Source organism: Gopherus evgoodei, chromosome 11 (assembly GCF_007399415.2).
Source record: "Gopherus evgoodei ecotype Sinaloan lineage chromosome 11, rGopEvg1_v1.p, whole genome shotgun sequence".
NCBI lineage: Eukaryota > Metazoa > Chordata > Testudines > Testudinidae > Gopherus > Gopherus evgoodei.
The window spans coordinates 79,794,059-79,820,508 of NC_044332.1; the positions used below are offsets into that span (position 1 = coordinate 79,794,059).

The 26,450-nt window shown below is 64.6% G+C and overlaps 2 protein-coding genes across 7 annotated transcripts; one reads left to right on the forward strand and one right to left on the reverse strand.

Moving 5' to 3' along the window:
• The first annotated feature begins 64 nt into the window (after positions 1-64).
• Positions 65-13,551, forward strand: ANKZF1 (ankyrin repeat and zinc finger peptidyl tRNA hydrolase 1). 4 transcript variants are annotated; one of them, XM_030580581.1, is made up of 17 exons: positions 65-134; positions 865-1,005; positions 1,763-1,905; positions 2,364-2,473; positions 3,191-3,293; positions 5,135-5,337; positions 5,889-6,004; positions 6,534-6,687; positions 8,047-8,269; positions 8,627-8,728; positions 9,096-9,239; positions 9,419-9,544; positions 10,456-10,780; positions 11,312-11,423; positions 11,746-11,913; positions 12,027-12,097; positions 12,332-13,551. In XM_030580581.1, exons 3-17 carry the CDS (start codon positions 1,779-1,781, stop codon positions 12,450-12,452), a joined length of 2,205 nt encoding a protein of 734 aa, XP_030436441.1. In that variant the 5' UTR covers positions 65-134; positions 865-1,005; positions 1,763-1,778; the 3' UTR covers positions 12,453-13,551. The 4 variants fall into 4 exon arrangements, with proteins under 4 accessions (XP_030436441.1, XP_030436444.1, XP_030436442.1 ...); XM_030580582.1 differs by lacking the exon at positions 65-134 and adding an exon at positions 298-445; XM_030580584.1 differs by lacking the exon at positions 865-1,005.
• GLB1L (galactosidase beta 1 like) lies at positions 13,371-24,351 on the reverse strand. 3 transcript variants are annotated; one of them, XM_030580580.1, is made up of 16 exons: positions 24,268-24,339; positions 23,343-23,515; positions 22,633-22,783; positions 22,297-22,357; positions 21,853-21,947; positions 18,928-19,108; positions 18,135-18,193; positions 17,624-17,745; positions 16,716-16,756; positions 16,165-16,283; positions 15,741-15,815; positions 15,572-15,661; positions 15,282-15,395; positions 14,820-14,951; positions 14,305-14,520; positions 13,371-14,126 (listed from the first exon to the last, which is right to left on the reverse strand). In XM_030580580.1, the coding sequence occupies exons 1-16, from the start codon at positions 24,319-24,321 to the stop codon at positions 13,899-13,901; spliced, it is 1,911 nt and encodes a 636-aa protein (XP_030436440.1). In that variant the 5' UTR covers positions 24,322-24,339; the 3' UTR covers positions 13,371-13,898. The 3 variants fall into 3 exon arrangements, with proteins under 3 accessions (XP_030436440.1, XP_030436438.1, XP_030436439.1); XM_030580578.1 differs by having other exon boundaries at positions 16,165-16,756; positions 24,268-24,351; XM_030580579.1 differs by lacking the exon at positions 23,343-23,515 and having other exon boundaries at positions 16,165-16,756; positions 24,268-24,344.
• Positions 24,352-26,450: the final 2,099 nt, after the last annotated feature.

Genomic DNA, 26,450 nt, shown 5'->3' on the forward strand with positions numbered 1-26,450 from the left:
GCCAATCCGTGGATGGGGGCGGGGCTACAGGGTTGTCCTCCACTGCGCTCCGTAGTGGGGCGGATGTGACGTACGGCACGTCTGTCGTTGGCTTCCGGGCGAGGCGTTACCGTCTTCGCTGCCCCCCGGGGCAGGTGAGCGGCGCCCCCGCGGCCTGGGGCTCTCGGCGCCCCGCCGGCCCCGTAGGGGGCATGGTCTGGATCCCCGGGCCGATGGGGGGGGGCGGCGGGATCCCCGGGATCCCCTGGCCGATGGGGGGGCGGCGGGATCCCCGGGTCGATGGGGGGGGCGGGATCCCCGGGTCGATGGGGGGCGGCGGGATCCCCCGGGCTGTGCTGGGCAGTCAGGGCACATGGTCCCTGCGGGCCGTCCCTGGCCGGCGCTGACCCCTCTAACCGCATTGCCACCTTCGTGCGTCGGACCCTCAGACACCGGCCCCTGAATTGTGAGATTTAACCCGGATTGAATTGTTGGTTTTGGCCAGTCTCGAGCCCCCCCCCACCCCCGTCCCTTCCCAAGCTGCGCGTGAGGGACAATTAGCGTCGCCTGCTCCCCACATGGGCTGGATATGGCCACCAGACTCCTCCTTGTTTTTGTGGCTACAGACTAACACGGCTACCCCCGATATCCGGCTGCAGGAGCTCTCACCCCCACATCTGCTGTCTCCTGCCCAGCACTTTATCCTGTCCCCCAGCCCCCCCAGTTCTCTGCCCACCCAACCCCCCTCAGTTCAGTCTCCTTCCCCCATTGCCTCCCACTGCCCTCAGTTCACCCTCCCAGCACTCACTCCATCTGCCCAGAACCCCCATCAATACAGCCCTCCCCCTCCTCACTGCAGCCCCCAGTCTCACCTCTGCTCCTTAGGGTTCTTCACCCTCCCCAGACCTGGAGGGGGAGCACTGCAGTGGGGTCCCCTCTCCCACTTCCCAGGCTAGCAGAGGAGCAGCCACCTGGGCTGACAGCTGGAGCCCCAGTCACGCCCAGGGTGACTGACAGGATTTCAAGGTAAAATTAAGCTGATGATGTGGGTTATCCACGAAAGCTTGTCCTCAGATAAATTTGTTAGTCTCTAAGGTGCCACAAGGACTCCTCATTTTTTCTCCCAGTTGATTCAATTGTTTATTTGTGGGTTGCCCTCCCACCCTTTCTATGTCAGATGAAGTTTCTCCTCCCTGCTGGAGTGTAGGCTCTTGTCTCTTGTTAGCTTGACAGCTTTGTTTATCTGAGGTGTAAATGAATTCTCATTGTCTTTGAAAGTATCTTGTAATTAGCTACCTGGTGGAGGAACCACATTCCTTTGTTCAGGGCCGGGTAACTCCTGTTTCTCTGGAAAAAAACATCCTGCCACGTGAGCCTTCTCTTACTCAGAAATCCCGACTCCCAAGAGTTGGCAGGTCTGCGGTGGGGCACTGGCCTCGCGGTGCGGTTAGTGCCTGGTGTCTGTGGCGCAGCCCTTGGCAGGCTTGCTGGTCACATGGCTGCAGGGCTAGAACTTGGGACCTTTCGCTCCAAAGCCAGCTGCCCTGCCCTGGAGGGGGACCTTTACTGCCAAGAGCAGCACCGCTGGCTCTTTGCCCCATGTCCCCCAGCTAACGGGGCGGCACAACTGCCCGTGCTGGAGCAGGCTGGCCATGGCCCATCTGCAGATCCACTGTGTGCTCCAAGGCATGATGCCAAATGCAGTTTTGCTCCTGCCCATCCCCTGCCGGATCACAGGAGCCTGTCAATGGCTCTCCCTACCTCACTCTCATTCCTTCTTCAGACTCCTGCTGGAAGCAATGCAGCCCCTCGAGGTCAGGTCTGTGTTTGAGGCTGCCCAGGATCCCACCTTCCTGCATGGCCTCTCCCTCGTCAATTGCTCTTCAGAGGACCTGCCATCTACAGACTGTAATGCCATAACGCAAGGTAGTATCTAAAGGCCAGCGAGCTGGCTAGAGGGGCAGTAGAGCCAGCCAAGGTGCTTCCTGGGGAGGGCGGGAGAGTGTAGAGAGATTTCACTGCAGTCCAGTCCTAGGGGGTATCCCACTCTTTGGGGCTTGGTGGAGTGATGGGCTCTGGTTGTGAGCTGCTTTGCCCCAGGCAAGAGGCTTCAGCCTGAGGAGCGCAAAACACTTCACATGCTGAAACTAATCCTGTTTGGTGGGTCAGTATCATCCCTGTGTTACAGGTGGAGAAACTGAGGCACAGAGGTGAAGTAACTTGCCCACGGCCATGGATCAAGTGGGTGGCAGAGTCAGGAACAGTCAAACTGACTCTTCACCCTTTGCTTTAGCCACACTTTGGAGTGATCTGTCTGACCTATACCCTCTGTCCCTCTCCAATGGAAGTGGCATATCTTCCCTGACTTCCTCTCCCTCTTTCAGAGAAGCCAGTGGTGGCCGATGGGGAGGAGAGAGCCCAAGGGGTCCCAGAGATATCGGACCGGATGTGCTGCTCATCCTGCTCCCGGGTGTTTGACAGCAGGGAGGAGCAGGTAGGCAGCAGCCTGAGGGGTGGAGGCAGATGGGTGGTGTGTTTTCCATTGCCACCAGCAGGCAGCACTGTGAGTAGGGAGCTGGGGAAGCAGAGTGCTGTGAAATGGATATGTGAATGGCCAAAATGTGGACCATGGAGCTCTGTAGTTGTGGCCTGGATACGCAGAGATGCAGCCCAGAGACTACTGGTCCTGAAATGCAGTGCTCCATTTTGGACTTACCCACCTGTCATGAGGTGGAGTATTGCATGCTGGGCTTTGTAGCCTCCATCAACCGCCCCCATAGGATGAGGGAGGCTGCAGTTGATTCTATTTGAAGCCAATCAAGTGCGTTCCTCAGTCCCCTGGTAATTTGCGGATGCAGCTGTCAGGTAGGCAGGGTCTGGGTGTTCTGGCATAGCCACATTACCAGCTTCCACACGCTGCAAAGCCCTGGCCCAGGGGGTCAGACTGTCTCTTATAAAGCTGGTGCCATGTCTCTGCAGCCTTGGGGGCAGGATGGGAACTTGGCAGTAAGGGCATTAGCTAACCAGTGACCATGACATGCCAGAAAAGCAAGGCAGCTTCTGCTGATTCCCAAGTCTCCGGCAGGCTGGCATCTGGCTGAGGAGACCTCTGCGCTGTCCAGTCCGGGGGTGTGGGTTGGTGCGCTTCCATCCATCTGATCCGGGGGATCATCAGTATGGGATGCCCCTTCTCACTCTGTTTCCTCCCCAGACTGAGCATTACCGCCTGGACTGGCACCGCTTTAACCTGAAACAGCGTTTGCTGGGGCGCCAGGCACTCACAGCAGAGGAGTTTGAGGAGAAGACCCGTGCAGGTGAGTGGGGACAGACGGGAAGGGCTGCTGTCATGGGCTCGCTTGAGCTGGTGGAGTGCCGCACAAAGCAAGCACCCTTTACTTACCAGTTGATATCCAACTCCAGGTGTCACCTGTGCTGTAAATTCTGCAACATAAAACAATCTGTCACTGACTCAATCCAAAGGTGCGGTTGGGGTTAGGCCTCTGACCAGACCAGCTTTTGGGATCAGCTGGAGCAACCCGTCCTCACCCAGAACTGGCCACTGGAGGAGGTAGCTGGCTGTTTTTATCTTGCCTGCTGGGCCCTGATAGGGCTTTGCCCACTCCTGGCCTTTCTACCTGTTGGAGGATCAATTCTTGTTGGTTCCACTAGCAGCTGATCCTAGGGGTGGCCTCTCTAGGCAGCTCTTGGAGGTCTAAACTCACTGTTTCTTTCTCCCCAAAGAGGATGCCTTCTTTGGATGGAGAGATGACCGTGTGGCGGGGGCATGAAATGTGTGGCACACACCATCACCGCAGCCCTTCAGCAGGGACACAGGCTGCAGGAAGCCTCTATGGTGGCACCTGACTGGGTGGAGAAGCTCTGAGCACCAGTCACACTTACCTTCTCCCCAGCAGCTGCCTGCTTCCTAGGTCCCCTTGTTTTCCTGCCCCATGTGGGTGGCTCCTCTGGGATGAGTTCAGGTCCTGTCATGTCATATCATAGATTACCTCTGTATAAATCCATGGTACGCCCACATCTTTAATACTGCGTGCAGATGCGGTCGCCCCGTCTCAAAAAAGAGAGACTGGAATTGGAAAAGGTTCAGAAAAGGGCAACAAAAATGATTAGGGGGATGGAATGGCTGCTGTATGAGGAGAGATTAATAAAACTGGGACTTTTCAGCTTGGAAAAGAGATAACTAAGGGTGGGGGTGGGGATATGATAGAGGTCTATAAAATCATGACAGGTATGGTGAAAGTAAATAAGGACGTGTTATTTACTCCTCCTCGTAACATAAGAACTAGGGGTCACCAAATGAAATTAAGAAGCAACAAAACAAACAAAACAAACAAAAGGAAGTTCTTCTTCACACAACACAGAGTCAACCTGTGGAACTCCTCGCCAGGAGATGTTGTGAAGGACAAGACTAGAACAGGGTTCAGAAGGGAGCTAGAGAAGTTCCTGGAGGACAGGTCCATCAATGGCTATTAGCCAGGCTGGGCAGGGATGGTGTCCCTCGTCTCTGTTTGCCAGAAGCTGGGAATGGAGGATGGGATGGATCACTTGATTCCCTGTTCTGTTCATTCACTCTGGGGCACCTGGCACTGGCCACTGTCGGAAGATACTGGGCTAGATGGACCCTTGGTCTGACCAAGTCTGGCTGTTCTTACGCTCTTGTGGTGAGGTTGGTTCTAGCTCCTCTGCCCCCTGGAGCTGGTTGGCTCTGACCTGTCAAGTGGGGCCAGGCCATGGGCGGGTACCTCAGTGAGAACCGTATGTTCTGCAGATGCCTCCACCCTCAAACACTCACTCCTCTCCCACCCCAGGATCCTGCTTCCCCCCCATAACGTGGTGCACTCCCTCCACAGCATCCACCTGGCTTGCTACCCCTGGAGCATCAGATGGGCTGTCTCCACACTGTTCACATTGCCTGGGCTGCAAGAGGCCATCGCATGTGTCCTAGAAGGCTGTGGGGGGAGTAAAAGGGGCAGTGGATATTTGGGGGATCTCTAGGTCTCCAGCTGGGACGTAGAGAACGTGGGCTCTGTGATCCTAGTGGACTGGGAGTTGTGCCCTCCTCTTCATTTTAGGGCTCTTGCCTTCCTCGGGCGCTTTAGCATCTGACACCCCTGTCCCTCTCCTGCCCGGTTTGCAGGTGACGTCTCCAGCATCTCTGGGTCCGATTCTGATGACTCCGATTCGGGCAGCGAGTCCGATCTGCTCCCTCCCCGAGAACACACAGACCCAGGGAGCAGCCAGCAGAGCCTCCGCCCAGGCACCCGCTCGGCTAAGGTCCTGTTCCGCAACTCTCAGGGCCAGCTGCTCTCCGCCTACCGCTGTGTGCTGGGCAGTAAGAAGGCAAGTGATGGCCCGGCAGTGCTGAGCCCCATCCCTGGTGACCTGCCGGAGGTCCTGGAGCAGGTCGTGGTCTGGGATAGCCCTGTCGGGCCGGCACACGGAGTTTTGCTGGGACCCCGACCCCTCCTTGTCCCCGTGATCCTGCGGGCAGCTCGACGCGTGTGCAGGGGAGTGGAGCGCCAGTTCTGTCGGGATCTGGGCTGAGTGAGAGGGTTCTTGCCCGGGTGCAGGGGGTGGGGTCTGGGCCCAGGCCCAGCTCATCCAGGCAGAACCAAGGCTTTACTTGATGCCTGATGAGCTCTGTTCAGATGGGAGCTGCTGCCATGAGCACCTGTCTGGCCCCAGCAGGCAGGGGCAACCCTGCTCCCTGCCCAGCCCCTGCCACATGGGTCAGCCCCCAGACTGCCCCTCCCTCACTGCCTGCAGAGCCCCTGGCTAATGGCTCCCAGCTGGCAAAGCCTGCTGGGTCATCGGCTCCAACGGGGAGGCAGCTGATGGCCAGCGAGGGTGTGTGCTGCCAGGCTGCTAACAGGAGGGTTTCCTTGTGCCAGGGCGGTGGTGAGCAGCAGGCAGAGCTGGTGGCATCTCTGCAGAGCATGGGCACAGGAACCTGTTGGGTTATCCTGATGACAGGCGGTGGACACTTCGCAGGAGCCGTCTTCAGGGGGTGAGTGTCCCAGGCTGGCCCTGAGCATGGGGCTAGGGCAGGGTCTCCTGCTTCAGTGGGCAGAATCCTTTGAGGGCCTTGGCGTGGGAAGGAGTGCTCTGCGGGCTTGCAAGTGGTTTGAGGATGTCTGCCCCTGGCAGAGGGGATCAGAGGGGACGTGGTGAGATGAGCCCTTGCCTCCTGTCTGCTTGTGGGGGCTGGCCCAGAAGGTGTCTCTCCTCTCCCCAGGGACATGTGGCACTACCAGAACCTTCACGGGCCCCTGGTGGCGGCAGCAGCTCCTGGGATTCCCTTCTTGTGCCTGTCCATCCCCCGAAGCTGGCAGTGTGCTCTGGCTGGAAGAGGAGTGTTCATTTCCCTTCTGTACGGAGGCAGGGGCAGGGGCTCACCAGGTCCCAGGAGTCCTGACACCCAGCTCAGTGTGTGCTGCACAGACCCATGGCCAGGCCTGCCCTCCCTGAGTGGGGTTTAGGCCCTGTTCCCCCACGGTCCTGCTGCCCTGGCCCGCTCTGAAGTTTCTCTCCCCCAGGCCTGAGGTGCTGGATCACAAGACCTTCCACCGGTACACGGTGCGTGCCCGCCGGGGCACGGTGCAAGGAGTGCGCGATGCCCAGGGCCAGGCCTCCATGCCCAAATCGGCCGGCGCCTCACTGCGGCGGTACAACGAGGCGGCTCTGCTCAAGGTGGGGGCGAGCGCCTGGGCCCAGTTTAGGATTGGGCCCTCGCTGCTGGCCACGCCACAGTTCTGGGGCAGCCTCTGGGTGGGGGGTGCCCAGGCCATGAGCAGCCCCTCCAAGGCCTTGGCTGCAGCTAGCTCCATGGGTAGAGGCAGGACAGGGTGTGTCCTATGGCTGGAGCGCCTGGGAGTGGGGATGGAGGGGGCATGTGGGGCTGGCTGGGGGGCTGGTACAGGGATGCCGCCCTGGTTTTCAGTCCCTCTGCTTAGGGGCTGGGGCATGAGATAGGTGCCCCTGTGCTTGGGGGTCCCTCTCCCCTACCTCAGGGTGCTCCCTCCCCAGGCTCTCTGGCAGTGCCTGAGAGAGGGATTTAGGGATAATACCCCCCAATCCCAGGCCAGCTCCCCAGACTGCTGTGAGGGGTTCAAACGCTGGCATCTGAACAGTCCGGGCGCAACCCCGGCTTGGGGTGTCCGGTGCACAATGGAAATAGAGCCCTCTCTAGCGCCCCCTCCCGAGAGCTGAGACCTCACAGGCCCCTGCCCAGCCCCCAGGGACCACTGCTGGCCCCTCAGACATGCCCCATCGCTTAAACTCCACCCCTGGCAGACCTCCATGGGCCGGGTGCTCTGGGGTCACCCCCACGCACCCCACACAGGATCCTACCCCACCACTGCTCTTCACTTCACAGCACGAGATCTAGACCGAACCGATAATCCCTCCTCACATGTTCCTGCCCCAGCTTCCTCCCCCCTGCGGCGCACTCTGTAGGGCCCTGGTCCTTGGGGTCCAGCATCCTCCTGCTGCAGAGCTTGGCTTCACTTCCCAGCCGGCGCCCTCTCCCCGCCATGGCCAGGTTGCTTTCACAGTCCTCGGGGGGGTCCCACTGGGCCCCCTGCTGCAAAACCTGCCTGTCCCTGTGCCTCTCCTGCCCTGTCTTCCTGGGTCTCTCTCTCCAAAGCTTCTCCCCAGGAGTCCTGCTTTGTCACCTCTGCCTCTGGGAAGTGCCCACTCTCCAAAGCGGCTGTGGAGAAGACCCGCGCCTGGCTTCAGCCAAGCCCCTTCGTGTACCCATTAGGCATCAGAGCAGTCGTTAAGGTTAACGAGTCCCCACTGTCCCTAGGCTAGGGGGCAGCACATGGGGGATCCTGCACGTACACCCTGGTGTTCCACGATGCAGCGAGCACCATACTGATGCCTTGATAATGTCAGAACCCCTAAGCTGTATGCCTGAGTCCCCGTCCCCATGGCCCATGCACCCCACAGCTGCACAGGGCTGGCTGTGCTTGGCCATGCCCCAGTGCAGAGGAGGGCTGGCAGGTGCGGCCTGGGAGCTAGCAGTGATCTCTCCCCTTCCACCCCCAGGACATCCAGGACCTACTGGCCAGCTGGGTTCAGCATCTGCAGGGAGCCCAGCGCATCTTCCTGCGTGTCCCCTGTGCCAACCGGGCACTGCTCTTCAGTGGCAGGAACCCCCCTCTGCACAAGGACGACCCCCGCCTCTGCAACATCCCCTTTAGCACCCGCAGAGCTACCTTCAGGGAGGTGCTGCGGGTGCACGCGGCCCTGGCCACCCTGCAGGTGTATGGTGAGAACTGAGGCCTGGGGACACTGGTGCTGGGGGGCGAGGTGTGAGCAGTCTGCTTCCCCATTGCCTGCTCCCCTGGCCACGAGGCCAGGCTTGCGTAGCTTCTAGACTCTGCCCAGGCCGGGGTGGCAGTGCCAAGCTGCCTACTTCAAAGGAATTCTCCTAGATGGGGGGCAGTGGGTTCCTCCCCCAGGGATGGTGGTTGGCTGCACTGCGCCCCCCCCCCCAACTCTGTCTGCAACACCTGCCATGCCCCATGTGCTATGGAAGGGGCTGGGGTGGCTCTCAGCTCTGTCTGGGGATGGTCTCTGTGGGGCCCAGCTGGCGGCCCACGGACACAAGGCTCCCGTCTTGCAGGGAAGGACACAGTGATAGCGGATCTTGCTGGCTTCCCCCGGAAGGGCTGGAGGAAAGTGCCATGTGCGCGGGTGGAAGAGCCCCAGCAGGGTGACGCCAGCTGTGAGTGAGGGGGAAGGGCACTGGCGCGTGGGGAGGGCACTGGCTGACTTGCCTCCCCCTACCCTCATGAGGGTTTCCTGGATGGGGGAGGGTGCCCAGCATCGGACCCTGTGTGGCAGCAGCTGCCTCTTGTTTGTGCCCCAACCTTGTGGGTCCCCTTGGGAGAGCAGGTTCCAGGCATCTGGGCACCCCATAAGTGCGCTGCCGCAGGGCACGGGATGGGGGACAATCGTGGACAGCCCTGATCTGGGCACAGTCATCCCCAGCGGGCCCTTTCCCCAATTCACCTGCGGAGAAGGGGTGGGGCCTCTGGCAGAGCGCACTGGGGTGGGCCCACCAGCCCCAATCTCACCTGTCTCCCCCAAAGCCCTGTCGGAGGAGGAGGAGGAGAGCCAGGCTGGGGAGCTGGAGATGGTGGATGTGACGCTGAGCACCCTGCATCTCCGGGAGTTTGAGGTGACACCTAAGCGAAGCCGCAAGAAGAGGAGGAAGAAAGACAAAGTGGGGAGAGGTGAGAACGGGGCTAACATGGGTGTCCTTTGGTGTGGTGGTGACGGTGTTGTATGACCAGGTAGAAGCTGCTGGCTTCCCTGCCTTTGCCTCTGGGGCTGGGGGCAGCCACACGCCCCCGGGATGGCAGGGAGGTGTTGGCCCCGGACCCGGTTTCTATCCCTCTCCTGGTTCTTCCAGGGGCCCGTGCCGAGGGGCCAAGAGGCCAGGAAGAGCCCGAGGGCTCCTCACCCCAGCCAGGAGCAGAGACGGTGACAGACCCTCAGGAAGGGTCTGGGGCAGAGCCTGCTCCCTGGGGGAAAGGAGGTAAGTCAGGCCAGGCCGTGCTGCTGTCTCTGCCCTGCTGACGTGTGCCACGTTGGGCTCAGGCAGCTCCACCCCCAGCTCACCCCTGCCATGTGCTGCTGGGTATGAGCAGGGGCTGGGGAGCCAAAGAGGCAGATCGGTGACCGTACAGAGAAATCCAGCTCGCCCAGTCTGCGCTGTGATATGGGCAGGTGGAAAGGCCCACCCCTGGGAGCAAGGGCTGCAGGCCGTGCCGTGCCGTGCCGTGCCGTGGGGGCTGGATCCTGGCAGCTGGGCCTTTGGAAAGGACTGGGGGGTCAGTGGTAAAGGGCTGAGCGAAGGGCTAACGTGAGCCTTGGGGTGTGAACAGGGTAGAGAGGAGGGGATTTTACCTCTGTACATGGCCCTGGGGAGACCGACCTTGGGGTCCTGCGTCCAGTTCTGGGGCTCCCCATTTTAAGTAGGAGGTGGAAAAACGGGAGAGGTGCAGAGAAGAGCTCCGGAAATGACTGACGCTCCCTTGCACTGAGAGCTGTAGGGAGCGCTGTCTGCATCCCTTGTGGAGAGGTGGCGATCGTGGTGTGTCACTTCCTGGGGAGAGCCCAGCTGACACAGGACAAACGAGAAGTTGGTGCCCCTCGCTAACCCTGCGGGTCGTTAACCACAGCGTCTCTCACTGGCTTCGCATCCGGCCTGGTGCCATCCTGGACCATGCTTTAGCCACACCCGGGGTGACGGGAGGGGGGCACTCTGGTGTGTGCCATGCGGGTCAGCCTCTGCAGGTCCCTGAGCAGGTTGTTCCCTGGGGGGATTCCTGGCTTTGGGGTTGGGAAGGAGCCAGCTCAGGCAGTGCCAGAGGTGCAGGCCCTGTGCTGCTCGGGCTTGGGGGGGCTCTGGGGTTGGCTGTGATCTCATCTGTCCTTTCCTGCCAGAAACGCCCCTGGGCCAGCTCCGCGACGCCCTGTTCACGGCCTGCAAGACGGGGGACGTGGGGACGCTGCGGCGCCTCCTGGGTGTGGCAGAGAGCAGGGCACCCCCAGCAGGCAGCGAGGATGGTGCCATGGGGCAGTCCCAAGGCCACCCTGGCAGGGTGCAGAGTGAGGGCTCGGAGCCCAACCACGCAGTCCCTGGGCTCCTCTCGCTGCTCAGCGAGCCCATCGACGGGACCGGCTTCACCCTGCTGCACGTGGCGGCTGCGGCAGGGAAGGGGGCGGCTGTGCGACTGCTGCTGGAGGCTGGCGCCGACCCTGCGCTCAGGTACAGCCACCCCAAGCCCAGCACTCTGGGCTGTCACCCACCCCTAAGGCTGGCCCCGGGGGCGCTCCCTGGCCCTGCTGGTGGGCCCTGGGGCCGGCGGGAAGCTGCCCTGTGCCTGCAGCTTGTTTAAAAAGTACGTGTATGTATGTGTGTGTGTGTGTGTGTATATATTATACTGATCTCCTTGAGCTGGAAGGGACCCTGAAAGGGCTTTGAGTCCAGCCCCCTGCCACAGCAGGGCCAAGTACTGTCCCTGACAGATTCTGCCCCAGTGCCCCCCTCAAAGATTGAGCTCACACCCCTGGGTTTAGCAGGCCAATGCTCTCCCTCCCCTGCCCTGCCCTGCCCCAGGGCATCTAGCAAGCTGGGCGGTGGGCCGGTCTGGGAGCTGGGTGGGGCGGGGTCTCCCCAGGACTCAGCGGCTGGTGGGACTGCCTGTCCTGCGGGGGGTGGGAGGGGGGCAGCCTGCCAAAGGGAAGCAGCAAGCCCTGGCCTATCCTGGCCCTGAGCCGCTCTCCACTTGGCTCCCAGGGACCGGCAGGAGCGGCCCCCATATTGTGTCTCTGCTGACAAGTCAACACGCAACGTCTTCCGCAAGTTCATGGTGGATCACCCAGCCAAGTATGACTACGGGCGGGCCAAGGTGGGTGCCTCCCGCTGCCCTTCCAGCCCTGAGATCCCTCCCTGGCACCTTAGGACAGCTGGGGGGAGCTCAAATCCCCCTACCCCGGGGTGCCTGAGCCCTCCCTGGGGAGCAACACTCGGCTCCAGGCGGCTGGTCCCCCTCACCCACTCGGGGGCCCTGCCCCTCAGCTGCACCTGTCCCGCTTGAGTTGGGGGGAGAGAGCAGTGCGAGGAACCCAGTCCCTGTCTGGCGCAAGCCAGGTGTGGGGGCTATTAGCAGGGACAGGGAGGGGCTGCCAGGACCTCCCCCACCCAGGGTGTCAGAGCCCATCCTGCCCTAGGTGCCCGGGCCCCTGACGGCGGAGATGGAGGCCAGGCGGCTGGAGAAGCAGCGGGCACAGAAAACGCAGCGGAAGCAGCGGGCGCAGGAGCTGAGGGAGCAGCAACAGCGGCTGGCGCAGGAGCAGGAGGAGAAGCGGCGCTTTGCGGCCCTGCCAGACCGAGAGAAGGTGAGGCCTGGGGTGCCCAGACTCCCCATCCCCACATGGGGGGCACCCTGCCTCAGCTCAGACCCAGCCAGGGCTCACCCCACTCACTGAGGCTCCGGCTCTCTGCTTCTCAGAGGGCCCTCGCTGCTGAGCGGAGACTGGCTGCCCAGCTGCAGGACACAGGCGCAGCTCTCGCCAACACCAGGTAAGGGGGCCCTGGGCACTGAACCTGCTGGGGGGAGGTACCCAGGGAGACAGGGGCTGGGGTGGTACCAGGGGGAGGAGATATGGGGCGGGCTCTGGCAGGGGCTGGGGTGGCACTAAGGGGAGGAGATACGGGGCAGGCACCGGGGAGGCACCGTTCCCCAGTGGGGCTGCCAGCTATCCTCTCCAGTTGCTGGCAGGACCCTGCCCATGCTGTACCTTCTGCTTTGTGCAGGCGCTGCTGGCAATGTGGGGAGTCCCTGCTGGGCCGGATCCCCTTCCACTACCACGACTTCTCCTTCTGCTCTACGGCCTGCCTGCAGACTCACCGCCGGGGCCGCGCCGGCCCCCCCTAGTGCCCGCACCGCCGGGAAGGCAGGGGGTTGCCACGCACAAGGGGGCTTGTGTGGAAACGGACAGTCGCCTCCTGCCTGCTGGGGGGGGGAGGGAGAGGTGCTGGGCACTCCCGGGGGGGCTGAGCCTCCTTCCCAGCCCAGGGGGCAGCCCTCTGCCTCAAGGGGAAGGGGATCAGAGCCCAGGCTGGGTTGAGTGGGGGGACGAGCACCACCCCTGGGGCAGGAGCGTCACAGTCACACAAGGGGTAGGGCCCTGTTTTGGGGCAGGGGGAGCAGGCTGCAGCTGGGGGAGAGGAGGGACCAGGCAGCCTTGCCCTGAGGGCACAACAGTGGTGCTGTGCAAACCCCTGAGGGGCTCCGGCTCCGGCTCCAGCTCCCTGTGGCCCACGAGCCAGGGAGTGGGTGGTTAGTGAGGGGCAGTTGGCTCGGAACAGGGCCCCCCATGGGCAGCAGCTCCTTGCCTCTGGTGGGAGCTCGCTGCAGCACCACGGCCCCTGCCTGGCACCTGTTCACCCTCCCCTTTACCTGGGGGGTGCGCTGGCCCCCTCCCCTGCTCCGGGCCTGGCATAGCTGAAGTGACTGACTCAGGCCCCTGCCCTGCAGCTCAGTCCAGCCTGCATCGGCTCTTGCAGCTGGACCCGGGGAAAGTGGGGAGGTGATATAGCCCCCCTGCTGCAGACAGGTGCCCAGTTCTTCCTCAGGGTGCAGTACCTTGACCCCAGTACCCTGAGCAAGCCCCCCAGTGGCCCTTGTGTGCTCCCCAGGGCTCTGACCCCAGGCTCTGGCTCAGGGCAGCTCGGCCGGCTGCCCCGGGCCCCCCATGGTCAGTCAGAGCTGTTCCCGGCCCATGAGGTTCGCTGTGAACCATGCTGGGGCAGGCGCAATGCCAGGGTGACAGAACACGCCAGACAGGGCAGGGAAGGCACAAGATTTTTAACGGGTAATAAAATGTAACTCTTGGTGCCCAGCCTCTGGGGCATGAGCCGGCAGGCAGGAAACCAGCTCCCTGGCCGTGCTGCCTCCACGCGCCCCCCACCCCAAGCACACGGCTGCAACGCACCCCGAACCTGGCAATAAAGGGCAAGCTGCCGGCAGTGAACGCCATGTCTCCCTTTGGCGGGCCTCCAGGGGCCTCGGCTCGGTCTGCTGCGGGCAGCTGGGACTGATCCCTGCCCGTCCCCAGAGGCTACACTTGGGGTCTGCCGCTGGCAGAGGGACAGGCCCAGCCCTGGGGGGCCAGGATGCTGTTCTGGGCAGCGGGAGCCAGGCTGTCCACCTCCTCTGGCTGCAACGGACCCTGTGAGTGAGGGTGGGGGCAGGACTCCCCCCGCCTGCTGGGGCCAGGGCATTTGGGCATCGCCAGGGGAGGATGGCCAGAGGCACCTGAGCTGCAGCTGACTCTGCCCTCAGCCCAGCTGGGGGGCCCAGGAGGTACTGGGGGCTGTGTTAGGGAGGCCGCAGCTCAGTCCCAGCCCGGGCGCTGACAGTCTGGTTGAACAGGGGCCGGTCCAGGAACAGCACGAAGGGCCTGGGGGGGGCCCCCTCCAGCTCCAGCAGGGTGATGTTGTTGGGGGCTGAGGCGCTCAGCAGCGAGCCGGGCACGAAGAGCGTCTGCTGGGGGCCCCGCACCGGCCAATACCGGCCCACGTTGAAGCCGTTTATCCAGAGCTGGCCCTGGAGAGGCAGAGAGAGGGCATGAGTGTGTGGGGGCATTCTCAGTCTGGCACGCTGCCCCACTGCCTCCACCCCACACAGCCGCCCGGTGCCCTCTCCCCTGCCCCCCCAGCAGGGAGAGCAAGCAGCTGTGACGTCTCAGTGGGAGAACTGGCCCCCAGCCGGCCCCCCGCGGTACCTTGCTCCAGCCGGGGAACTTCACGAAGGTGTCCCAGGCGACGCCAGGGGTCTGGAAGGCCCCAGTGTAGAGCGCCGGCCCCAGCCCGGCCCTGCTCCCCTCTGCCTGGGTGGTGGGCAGGGGCCAGCCCCGTGTCACGGCCGAGTCCACGTCCAGGGGGTAAATCAGCCAGTCACTGAGCAGAGCCGAGTCCAGGGAGAGATTCTGGAGCAGGCCCTGGGAACGTGGGGACAGGAGACCGGTGGGGAGAGAGCTGACGGCCCTGCCTGTGGGTTTGCCCCCCTTACTCCTCTTGGCTACCCCATGCCCACTGCTCCCTGCACAGGGCGAGCCCTGCTCCCTGGCCATGCCAGGAGGGGCCTTCCACCTAGGAGCTGCCCAGCCCTGCTCCGTGCCTGGTGCCACCAGCTGCTGCCCCAGCCCTGCCCAACCCCTCCCTAGTTCTGCAGGGCTGGCAGGCAGACGATGCCCGGCCCAGGGGGCACCTGGCAGCAGCGTCCACAACCGCCCCTCACCTTGAAGTCACTGGCGTTCACACCAAAGTTGATCCTGCCCATGTTCTCCACCAGCAGGTCCAGCCTGGCACCAGCCTGGCCCGTGAGGTTCAGTGTCATCTGCCCATCACGCTCCAGCCTCCCCTGGTACTCCTGGTGCCGGGCAGGGGTGGGGAATCAGGTCAGCACCAGCTTCCCCTCCCCAGAGCCCGCCACCCCCCCGGCATGACCAGACGGACTCTCCCCAGCAGGCGGCAGGCGGAACCAGCTCCCAGGGCTCCCTCCCATTTGGATACCCCGTGGGGTGAACGCCCCTGACAGATCTGCCCCATAGCAGGGATGGGACCCCTGTGAGGGTGGCACAGCCCCCACCCCAGGCTGGCTCCAGCACTGCCACCGCCCACCCCACAGGCACTAACCCCCTGCTGCACAGAGAGGGGCTGGGTATTGCCCCACAGGGCCCCGGCGCAGGACGGTACGCACCCCGTTGAGCAGCACATAGGCGCGGTCGCAGACGCTGTTTGGAGGGGCGCTCAGAGGGGCCGGATCCCAGACGTCCCGGGGCAGGCGCGTCCGGTACAGGACGAAGCCATGAGCCTGCAGCAGATTGGAGGGTGAGAGCCCCATGGGAGCAGGGGGCTGAGGAGCTGCCCATGGGAAACCCTCTCCAGGGCCTCCTGTCTGCAGCAGGCCCAGCATCTGCCTTCCCAGCTAAAGCCTTGGCAGAGGCGAGGAGCCTGGCACCAGGACCCTGTGCCCACCCGTATCCTCACCTGCTTCACGGCCTCGAAGGTGAGGGGGAACTGACTCCGGATGGGCCCGCCAGGGCACAGCACGTCCAGCAGCTCCAGCACCTCGCCCTGCTGCAAGAGAGGAGAGGGACAGGGTGGGTGGGGGCCTCCCGGGGTGGGGGCGGGGGCAGCTCCCAGGGCAGTCACTCACCTTCCGCAGGGGCACGTGGCCGTAGGCGTACTTGGGGGTGGCAGGTGGCATCGGACCTTCAGGCAGGGGCTGGAACTGAACAGCAAACCCTGTTAGGAGCCAGCCAGGCTGGGTCAGGGGCACACCCCTGATGCCATGGAAGGGGGGCAGGGGGCCAGAGCCGTGCCTGATACCCCAGCTCTTTGGGCTCAGAGTCATCAGCCCAGGGCACCTGCCGGGAGCGCCCCCTCCCTGCCAGGGCAGAGCTGCCCTTGCCCCAGCGGTCCCTGCAGCAAGCAGGGTGTTACCGTGCTGGCACCACTGGCAGGACAGGGCCTTGCCCCCGACACAGGCAGCAGCACCGGCTCCGCGCTCTGCCCGGGGCTCCGCGAGGTGCCAGGCGGTGGCGAGGGTGGTTCCCCCCTCGGCCCGCTGGGCTCGGTACCTTGCCGATGACCGTCCGGATGGCAAACAGCTTCTCAGTGGGGTCGCCGGCCTCCGAGAGCGGCGCATCGTAGTCGTAGCTGGTGGTGACTGGCTTGTAGCAGCCCTTGTAGTCAGCACCTGGCCAAGGCAGGTGCCATGAGCCAGGGCTGGGCCCTGCCGTGCCCCTTCCTGGGCCCCAACGGTGCCCCCCACTGGCCCAAGGCTGCAGCCTGGCGAGCCCAGGGAGATGGGGGCAAGGGCCAGGGACTGCTGGGAGCTCTGTGGGAACGGGGCCTGGCCCGCGGCATGGAACCCACATGGACCGTGGCCTGGCGCGTTCCGGGAGGAGGGGGCCGGTGCTGGCCTGGGCTACAGGAGCCCAGTGCAGTGCTGCTGACAGCTGAGAGCACCCAGGGGTGGGCAGAGACGGGGCTCGCCGGCCCAGGCTCCGGTAGGACGGGTGAATGCCCAGGTACCACAGCCGTGCAGGGACCCGCCAGGAAGCACCCGCCAGCCCTGTGCCCTCCAGGGGTCCCCTGCTCCACATGGGCGGGTGAGGGGTGGACTCACCGCTCCAGTAGCCGAAGTTGGTGCCCCCCTGGAACATGTACCTACATGATAACCCAGAGGTGGCCATCAGAGCCCAGCGCTGCCCCACCAGTCCCCAGCGGTTAGCCCAGACAGGCCCAGGGCTGGGCTGCCACCCTCCCTCCAGTTCCCCCCGTCACCCCCCTCCTGCCTGAGCCCACCCGGCCTGACTCCACGGGGGAACCCCAGTTCCCAGAGGGACCAAGCCAGCACCGTGGGCTGGAAATTGTGTAAACCGGCTACTGCCCAAGGAAAGGGCCAGAGCCTCTGGGGAGCATGGGAGGGGGGATGGGGACTGAGAGACCTGGGCTGGGGGAGAGGGGAGGCAGGAAGGAGAGGACAGGTTGCACTGGGGCCTCCTGCCTGGGGCAGGGAAGGGGGAGCCCCTCTTCCCTGCCTGGGGGAGTCCCCGAGGCCCTTTGCTGCCAGTCCCCGTGCAGGGAACGCAGTGTGGGCCAGAATCGTGCCAGGGCTGTGGCACCGACCAGCACCTGGGCATTGGGGGTGGTGCACAGACGGGGAACCAGGGACAAAGGAACGTCTGGGCTGCTGAGCAGCAGCCCCAGAGCACCAGCTGCACGGGGCTCCCCGGGGCAGGACCAGCCGCACCCCACAGCCAAGGACAGCACATGTGGGGCTGGCCAAACCCCAGCAGAGCCCTGGCAGTGCCAGTTCCACCCATCTCCAGCACAACAGCCCTGGGGCCGGGCCCAGCAGAACCTCCCCACGGAGCCCTGGGCAGAGGAACCCCCAGGCCTTGGGGGCCTGGCGCCCGCTGGGATCCAGCAGCAGGCGCTGCATGGCCAGGGGCTCTGCCCCTGCTCCAAGCGTGACCTGTCCAGGGCTGCCCCCCCGGCCCGGCCCAGCCCCCCACGCGGCCGGACAGTCACATGTTGACGTTGGCTCCCAGCTGCAGCATGTCCTGGAGACCCCGAGCCACCTGCACGGGGCTGCTGCTGGCGTGCGGCTCTCCCCAGTAGTCCAGCCAGCCCGTGTAGTACTCCGAGTTCACCTGGGGCAGACGGGCCATTACCCACAGCCCCCCGCAGCCAGCCAGGGCCCCCCACACCTGAGGGCCCCCCACGCCCCAAGGCCAGGCAGCTCCCAGCAGCCACCAGAGGGAGTCGCTCCAGGCACCGGGCAGCGCCACCCCCTAGCACTAAGCCTGCAGCAGGTGCTTCTGAGACAAGGGAGTCCAGAGCCCTCTGCCCAGGCCCCCTGTACCCCACGGAGCCCCCAGCCCAGGCCCCACACCCCACAGAGCCTGCCCATGCGCCAGAGCGACATCCCCCAGAGCCCTTCTGAGCACAGAGCTCCTGCCACAACCAACCCCCCAACCACTACAACCCCCAGAGGCCTAGGCAGCACCTGCCCCCCACGGCCCATGGGTCCCACTCTCACCAAAGGTCCCTTGGGTTCATAGAGTCGCTGAGGGGCAAACGCGGCTGTGACATTGGGGCCTGGGGGACAGAAGGGGGCAGGTCAGCACAGGCCCTGTGCCCCATCGGGCTCCTCCATCAGTCCCCCTTCCCTCCACCTCCCCCGTCCAAGTCAGTCCCCCTGCCATCCTGCCCGAGTCAGCCCCCCTCATCCTGCCCCCGTCCAAGCCAGCCCCCCTGCCATTGTGCCCTCCGTCCGAGCCAGCCCCCACACCATCGTGCCCGTGTCCGAGACAGCCCCCCCACCATCCTGCCTCCGGTCTGAGCCAGCCCCCCCCAGCATCCTGCCCCCTGTCCGAGCCAGCCCCCCCATTGTCCTGTCCCCCGTCCGAGCCAGCCCCCCCCGGCATCCTGCCCCCCTGCCCGAGTGAGCCCCCCTCATCCTGCCCCCGTCCAATCCAGCCCCCCTGCCATTGTGCCCTCTGTCCGAGCCAGCCCCCTCACCATCCTGCCCCTGGTCTGAGCCAGCCCCCCCCAGCATCCTGCCCCCTGTCCGAGCCAGCCCCCCCATTGTCCTGTCCCCCATCCGAGCCAACCCCCTGGCATCCTGCCCTCTATCCAAGCCAGCCCCCCCGCTGTCCTGTACCCCATCCGAGCCAGCCCCCACGCCGTCCTGCCCCCCCAGCCCGCCCCTCATCTGAGCCAGCCTCCCCGCTGTCCTGCCCTCCATCTGACCCAGTCCCCTGCTGTTCTGTCCCCCATCCGAGACAGCTCCCCCCGCCATCCTGCCCAAGCCAGCCCCCACCCAGGGGCACCTGGCCCGAAGTCCACGGTGGTGTAGAGCCCCTGCAGGGTGCCGCACCGCAGCTCGGCGGCGCTGTTGCCGTCGGTGGTGAAGAGCAGCACGTCGGGCCCCAGCCGGGTGCGGAAGGCGGCCAGCAGGTGCCGCAGGTAGTCGTAGTCGCAGGCGGAGTAGCTCCCATACTCATTCTCCACCTGCGGGGTGGGCGGCCGTGATGGGGCGGCACCATGGCACCTGGGCTGCCGCTGGGGGAGGGCGACTTGCATGGCCCCAGCCAAGAGATGGGACGAGTCCCCCCCACTCAGCCCCACTGCCCCTGCTCTACCAGCCCTGGGCTCCCCCCACAGCTCTGCCAGCGCCCCTCAATCCCAACCCGCATCCCCCTGCTAGCGTCCATTCCCCAGCTCTGCCAGCACCCCTCAATCCCAACCCGCAGCCCCTGCTAGCCCTGGCCTGGGCTGGGCTCCCTCCTGCCAGTGCCCCTCAATCCCAACCCGCAGCCCCTGCTAGCCCAGACCTGGGCTCCCCTACCCAGCTCTACCAGTGCCCCTCAATCCCAACCCGCAGCCCCTGCTAGCCCAGCCCTGGGCTCCCTCCTGCCAGCTGTGCCAGCACCCCTCAGTCCCAACCCGCAGCCCCTGCTAGCCCAGCCCTGGGCTCCCCCCTGCCAGCTCTGCCAGCACCCCCCAATCCCAACCCGCATCCCCCTGCTAGCCCCCGTCCCCCAGCTCTGTCAGCACCCCTCATCCCACCCGCAGCCCCTGCTAGCCCAGCCCTGGGCTCCCCCCAGCTGTGCCAGTGCCCCTCACTCCACCCGCAGCCTCCTGCTAGCCCCCAGCCCTGGTCTCTCCCACAGCTCTGCCAGCTGTGCTGGCACCCCTCAATCCCAACCCGCAGCCCCTGCTAGCCCAGACCTGGGCTCCCCTACCCAGCTCTGCCAGCGCCCCCCAATCCCAACCCGCATCCCCCTGCTAGCCCCCGTCCCCCAGCTCTGTCAGCACCCCTCAATCCCAACCCGCAGCCCCTGCTAGCCCAGCCCTGGGCTCCCCCCAGCTGTGCCAGTGCCCCTCACTCCCAACCCGCAGCCCCCTGCTAGCCCCAGCCCTGGTCTCTCCCCACAGCTCTGCCAGTGCCCCTCACTCCCAACCCACAGCCCCTGCTAGCCCCCATCCCCCAGCTCTGTCACCACCCCTCAATCCCAACCTGCAGCCCCTGCTAGCCCAGCCCTGGGCTCCCCCCAGCTCTGCCAGTGCCCCTCACTCCTGACATGCAGCCCCTGCTAGCCCAGCCCTGGGCTCCCCCTGTCACAGCTCTGCCAGTGCCCCTCACTCCCAACCCACAGCTCCTGCTAGCCCAGCCCTGGGCTCTCCCCACAGCTCTGCCAGCTGTGCCAGCACCCCTCAATCCCAACCCGCAGCCCCCTGCTAGCCCAGCCTTGGGCTCCCCCCAGCTCTGACTGTGTCCCTCACTCCCGACCTGCAGCCCCCTCGTATCCCTCCTGCTATTTCAGTCCCTCCCTCACTTATTCTGAGGGGCTCAGTGCCCGTGAGCCCTGCACCCTATGGCCGGGCGATGGTTCCTGCCTCCACCCCCTGGAGGCGAATCTGGGTCCCAGAGAGGGACAGATGGGGGGGAGGGGCAGGCTTTAGCTAGTAGCTCCAGTTCACACTCGCATCCCAGTGCTCCCCATGCATGGCTCCCCCTGCACAGCCCCAGCCTCCGGGTCTCATTGACCGGGACCTGCAGCTGGAGGGCTCAGCTCAGCCTGGGGGGGGGGGGTAGGTACAGAGGCAGGGGGCTCCGGAGCGATGGGGGTTACAGTGTAAGGCCCAAGGCCTTTGTCTGCTGCCATATTAGGAGAGCAGCAGCCATGAGCCGAGAAGCAGGAAGTCCCGTCCTCACATTCTATCTAATTACATTAAAACAGCCTCACACCGGGCTGATAAGGAGACCCCGTCCGAATGGCCCCCACTGTCACCAGATACAGAAACGGATCTTAAGCCGGTTACAGCAAACCCCTCGGGCAAGAAACCACCTGTCAGTAGCTGTGGGTGTGAAATCCTCATTTCTTCACTGTTTTATCTCTATGGTCCCACTTCCCTATAGCTCATCTGTCTGGTCTCGGTCTGGTTCTTCGATTGTTTCTGTCTGTTACACAGTGAATGTCGCTGGGTGTGAATTAATGCAGGTGCTGGGTTGGATTGGTTAGAGAATTTGTTACCATGTTCGGGTTGGTTAGTAAAATGTTAGGATCATGGTTGGTTAAGGTGCAGCTAAGCAAGACTCAAGTTTCACTCTCTAACCTGGGCTCCAAAAGGAAGTTCTTGGGAACCAGCTCCAGGACACAGCCCCAGATCAGAGCTCCCAGAGTGGCCTCAACACTTGCCCATGACACTGGGCAGAAACTGGAGTCCGCCAGATGGACCCGATCCTGAGTGGCCAGCAGGGAAAAGTTAATCTGTCCTATTGGGAGTGGTGAGCAGCGTATGTGTAGCGTGTGCTACAGGTTAGGTGGGATATTACTGTGTCAGGCTCTTTCACTGGTAAAAGACTCTAAACCCACAAAAGATTAAGCCCTGAGTGGACAGGGAAAGGGTGTGTGCTCTGAGCCCGGAGACCATGGAGGGGCAAAGTTCGGTGCCTTGCGCCTGGAGCCCTAGGAACTGGGAAAGGGGGTGGGGGGAGCTGCCTAAATGAACCGGGTTACACCTTGAGCCCTAGGCACTAGGTAGAGGTGGAATGTCCCAGAGGGTGCGAGTAACAGAGAATTTTGTGCAGGTAACAACAGGGCCAGGGGGCTCTGTGGGGGACAGGGGACTCCAGAGCAATAGGAGTTGCAGGGGGCTCTGTGGGGGACAGGACAGAGGGCTCTGGGGTGCTGGGATAGGCTTGGAAAGAAGCAGTGAGCCAGGGAAGGACCCTGAGCCCCTCACCCCACCTGGATGCTGATGATGTTCCCTCCGTTCTGGTACAACCGGGGCTTGATCCTGGGCAGCAGGACATCCAGCCAGGAATCCACGGCCTGCAGATAATCTGGGAGTAGAGACATCACTGGGCTCAGCCCCCTGTCTCTGACTGCACTGGCAGGCCCAGGGTTCATGTGAGAGCCACGAGCCCGCTGTGGTTTGTGCACAGAGCGCTGGCAGAGCCTGCCAGCCTCTCCGAGCTCGCCCAGGGTGGGAGGCTGATGCCCGTCTCCCGGGAGCGGCGGGGAGGGACGGGGACGAGAAGGAGCCCAGCTGCTCTGCATTCGGGGCTCCAAGGATGGGGAGAGGCCTAGCAGGTAAATGTCAGAGCCCCACAGCGTCCTGGCACCAACTAAGTGGCCTTGTGTGGCTGGGCGCAGGAGACCGGTGGGCTGGTCCCGTGGGACGCCCCTTACCTGGGTCAGAGGAGCGCAGGACAATGTCTGGTTTCCACAGCAGCCAGGCAGGGAGGCCACCCTAGAGAAACAGCCCAGAGGAGAAAGAGACTCATCAGTCCCTGGAGACTTGGAGGTTCTGGGTCAAGTGGAAGAAGCAGGAAGGTCTCATTGGCCTGCGTCAGAGACCCATGAAGGGGTCAGAATTCAGGGACAGCAGCAGAGCTAGGAGGGGGCTGGGCTAGCAGGGGGCTGCGGGTTGGGATTGAGGGGCACCAGCAGAGGTGGGGGGCCTAGGCCAGACAGACAGGGGCTGGGGTCAGACTCAGGGGAGAGCAGCCCCTGCCCAGCCCTCACCATCTCCCACTCGGCGCAGATGTAGGGCCCGGGCCGCAGGATCACCAGAAGGCCCAGCTCTGCCGTCAGGTCCAGGAAGTGTCCCAGGTCTCGGTCCCCAGAGAAGTCATAGACCCCGGGCAGCGGCTCGTGGTAATTCCAGGGAACGTAGCTGAGGATGAGAGTCAGGATCAGCGAGGGGAGCAGCCTCTGGGGTCTGCATGCCCTGGGGGGAGGGAGGGGTGCACAGCCTCTGGGGTCTGCATGACCTTGGGGGGCCAGGAAGTGGCTGAAGGCCGAGCACCACAGCACAGCAGGGAGATCCCTAAGGACACATGCGGGTCCCGGCGTGGCGCAGAACTGGGGGTCCTGATCCAGTTATTGGTGCACTAACTCTCCAGATCCCAGAGGGCCAACTGGCCGAACTGGGGGGGACACACACCCCCCGTGAGCCCCAGCCCAGCTGGAGGGGCCTGGCCACCAAAACAGCCAGCACAGAGCTGCTGGCACCAGCCACTAAGGGCCACGGCTGCGCCGCTGGACGCTGCAGGTGAGGGCTGGGATCAGAGCTCACATCGGCCCCGCACGAGACTCTGGTTTTGGGGCAGGAACTGGGACCCCAGGGCGAGAGCCGTGACCTGGAGAGACCATGTGAGTGACGCCCTGCGGGCGAGTGGCCCTGGGGGCAGCCCTCCCCGTGGGGGCCCGGCCGGAGCACGCGCGTCACCTACACCTGCACGGCGTTGAGGCCGCTCATGTACATCTTCAGGAGACGGTCACGCCAGGCGGGGCGCGGGACGCGGGCGTAGTGGATGCTGCCCGAGATGTAGCGGAAGGGGGTGCCGTCCTTGCGGAAGCAGTCGTGGGCGTAATCCACCTGGAAGGAGCGGGCGCCGGCGCAGACCTGGCCCCACGGGAGCTGTGAGCACTCGAGGCCGAGGCCCAGGCGGCTGTGCTACTCGGGGTGCGGTCGTTACCGCTGGGGGGGAGGGAGGGAGGGAGAGGTGGGGGGCACCCTGGATGGGAGGCTCGAAGGGAAGGTGCAGACGCCTCCTGCTGCCCAGGGGCAGCTCTAGGCATTTTGCCGCCCCAAGCACGGCAGGCAGGCTGCCTTCGGGGGTTTGCCTGCGGGAGGTCCCCGGTCCCCTGGATTCAGCAGCAGCCTGTGGGAGGTCCACTGAAGCCGCGGGACCAGCGGACCCTCTGCAGGCATGGCACCGAAGGGAACCTGCCTGCCAGTGCCCCCCGTGGCTTGCTGCCCCAGGCACCCGCTTGGCATGCAGGGGCCTGGAGCCGCCCCTGCTGCTGCCCCCCCCCCCGCACCTGCCTTCCAGATTTGAACACCTCCAAGTCGAGGCGAGCTCGAGCCGAGCCTGGGCAGCTGTTACTTCATTTCTCCCCAATGACATGCCCTGACCCACTGTAACTCGCTGTAGGAAAAGCGGGATAAAACTGAGCACGAAACGCCCCCTGGGGCTGTTAGCGCTGGAATTGCCCCAGGCCAGGCCAGGGCGATGGGGCTGGGACCACCCAGGACTGGGCGGGTTGGGGGCCCGGAGGGGGGGGGGACAGACCGACCCAGACTCGGGTTTCAGGGTTTTTAGTTGCTGATAAAGCGGCTCCGGCTCCGGCTCCCGGTCCCGGCTCCCGGCTCACCTCCAGCGCCAGCAGCCCCGCAGCCAGCAGCAGGACGCGGCCCGCGGGCCCCATGGTCACGGCCCCCCGCAGCTGGGGAGAAGCAGGCGCGTCACGTGACCGCCCGTGGCGGCTCCGGGTCTAGACTCAGGCGCTGCCGGGCACCGGCCCCGCGGGGGGGCGCGGGGGGGCGGTGACCAGACGTCTCGGTTTTAAAGGGACAGTCCCGGGATTTGCGGATGTTTCTTACATGGGCTCCTATTACCCCCCACCCCCGTCCCCATGTTTCACACTTGCTGCCTGGTCACCTCCGGGGGGGGGGGCAAAGGGAGCCCCCCCAAGGCCAGAGCTCCCCCCCCATCCTGGGCTCTGGGCAGCTGAGGGCCGGGGGCTGGGCCCGGCTGGCACCGCGATCCCCACAGCAGCCCCCCCTCGGGGCCAGCCGGGCCCAGCCCCCCACTCACCCCCCGGCAGGAGGCGGATTTGTCCGGCGGACCCCACCTTTCACCTCCCTTCAAGGACACCCTGCTCCGCTCCACCCCGGGCACTGACCCCAGGCCTGTCCAGTGCCCCACGAACAGCCACTGTCTGAACGAAGGGCGGGTTGCGCTGACTTCACTCCGGCAAATCTCAGGGAAACTGATGTCCCCCCGGAAAACCCCCGTGCAGCCCGGGCTGAGAACCAGGGACACGTGCGGCTGCGGCACCGGGGCCCCCAGGGACTCCAGCTGAGGGAATGTCCTAGTTAGGGTCTGCGATGGGGGCCCAGGGGAGCAGCGATATCTGGGGGGGGTCTGTGCTGGGAGCAGCTGGAGGTCCAGGGGAACATTGATCTCTAAGGGTGGGGTCTGTGCTGGGGCAGTTGGGGGCCTAGGGGAGCAGTGATCTCTAGGGGGGTCTGTGCTGGGGGCTGATGGGGGCCCAGGGGAGCAGTGATCTCTAGGGGGGGTCTGTGCTGGGGGCTATGGGGGCCCAGGGGAGCAGTGATCTCTAGGGGGGTCTGTACTGGGGGCTATGGGGGCCCAGGGGAGCTGTGATCTCTAGGGGGGTTCTGTGCTGGGGGCCTTGGGGGCCCAGGGGAGCAGCGATCTCTGGGGGGGGTCTGTTCTAGGGTTTATGGGGGCCCAGGGGAGCAATGATCTCTAGGGGGGTCTGTGCTGGGGACTATGGGGGCCCAGGGGAGCAGTGATCTCTAGGGGAGGTCTGTGCTGGGGGCTGATGGGGGCCCAGGGGAGCAGTGATCTCTGTGGGGGGGTTCTGTGCTGGGGGCTGTGGTGGCCCAGAGGAGCAGCGATCTCTGGGGGGGGTCTGGGCTGGGGGCTATGGGGGCCCAGGGGAGCAATGATCTCTAGGGGGGTCTGTGCTGGGGGCTATGGGGGCCCAGGGGAGCAGTGATCTCTAGGGGGGGTCTGTGCTGGGGGCCGATGGGGGCCCAGGGGAGCAGTGATCTCTGTGGGGGGGTTCTGTGCTGGGGGCTGTGGTGGCCCAGGGGAGCAGCGATCTCTAGGGGGAGTCTGGGCTGGGGGCTATGGGGGCCCAGGGGAGCAGTTATCTCTGGGGGGGTCTGTGCCAGGGGACGATGGGGGCCCAGGGGAGCAGTGATCTCAAGGGGGGGGTCTCTGCTGGGGGCAGACGGGGAGGGTGCTCCCTCTGCTGGGGATCCCCCTGGACAGTCCCGGGGGCAGGGCTGGTAATCAGGTGCCAGCCACAGGCAGTGCCCTGTAGGTACACTTGTCCCTCTGGGCAGTGCCAGGTGAAGCCCAGCGGCCTGGTGAAGGAGTTTGTACCCTCACTGGAGTCCTGTGTCCCAGCGGCTGGGGTGGGGCAGTCTCTTGGCCAGCAGAGCTGCTCCGTTACTCACCAGGTCGAGGTTGGCTCCCGGGAGAGCGGGAGGCCCATGACTCCATTGGACGCTGCCCGGTGCCTTGGCCCTGCTGGCCCCCAGAGCAGGGCATCACCACGTTCCATGACAGCTCACAATGGGGGCGCAGCTGGGGTATTCCCATCCCCCCAGGACATGGCTCTTTGCCTGTCTCTGCCCCCCTTTCCTCTCCCCCACTCCCCTCCCTCGCGCTCCCGTTGGTACGTAGCGAGCTGCTCCGCAGCAGGGCCAGGGGGTGCTGGCCACCAAGCACAACGCGCGCCTGGTGGGGGTGTGGGTGCTACCACAGCACCGACCACTAGTGGGGCCTGTGGCCGGGACT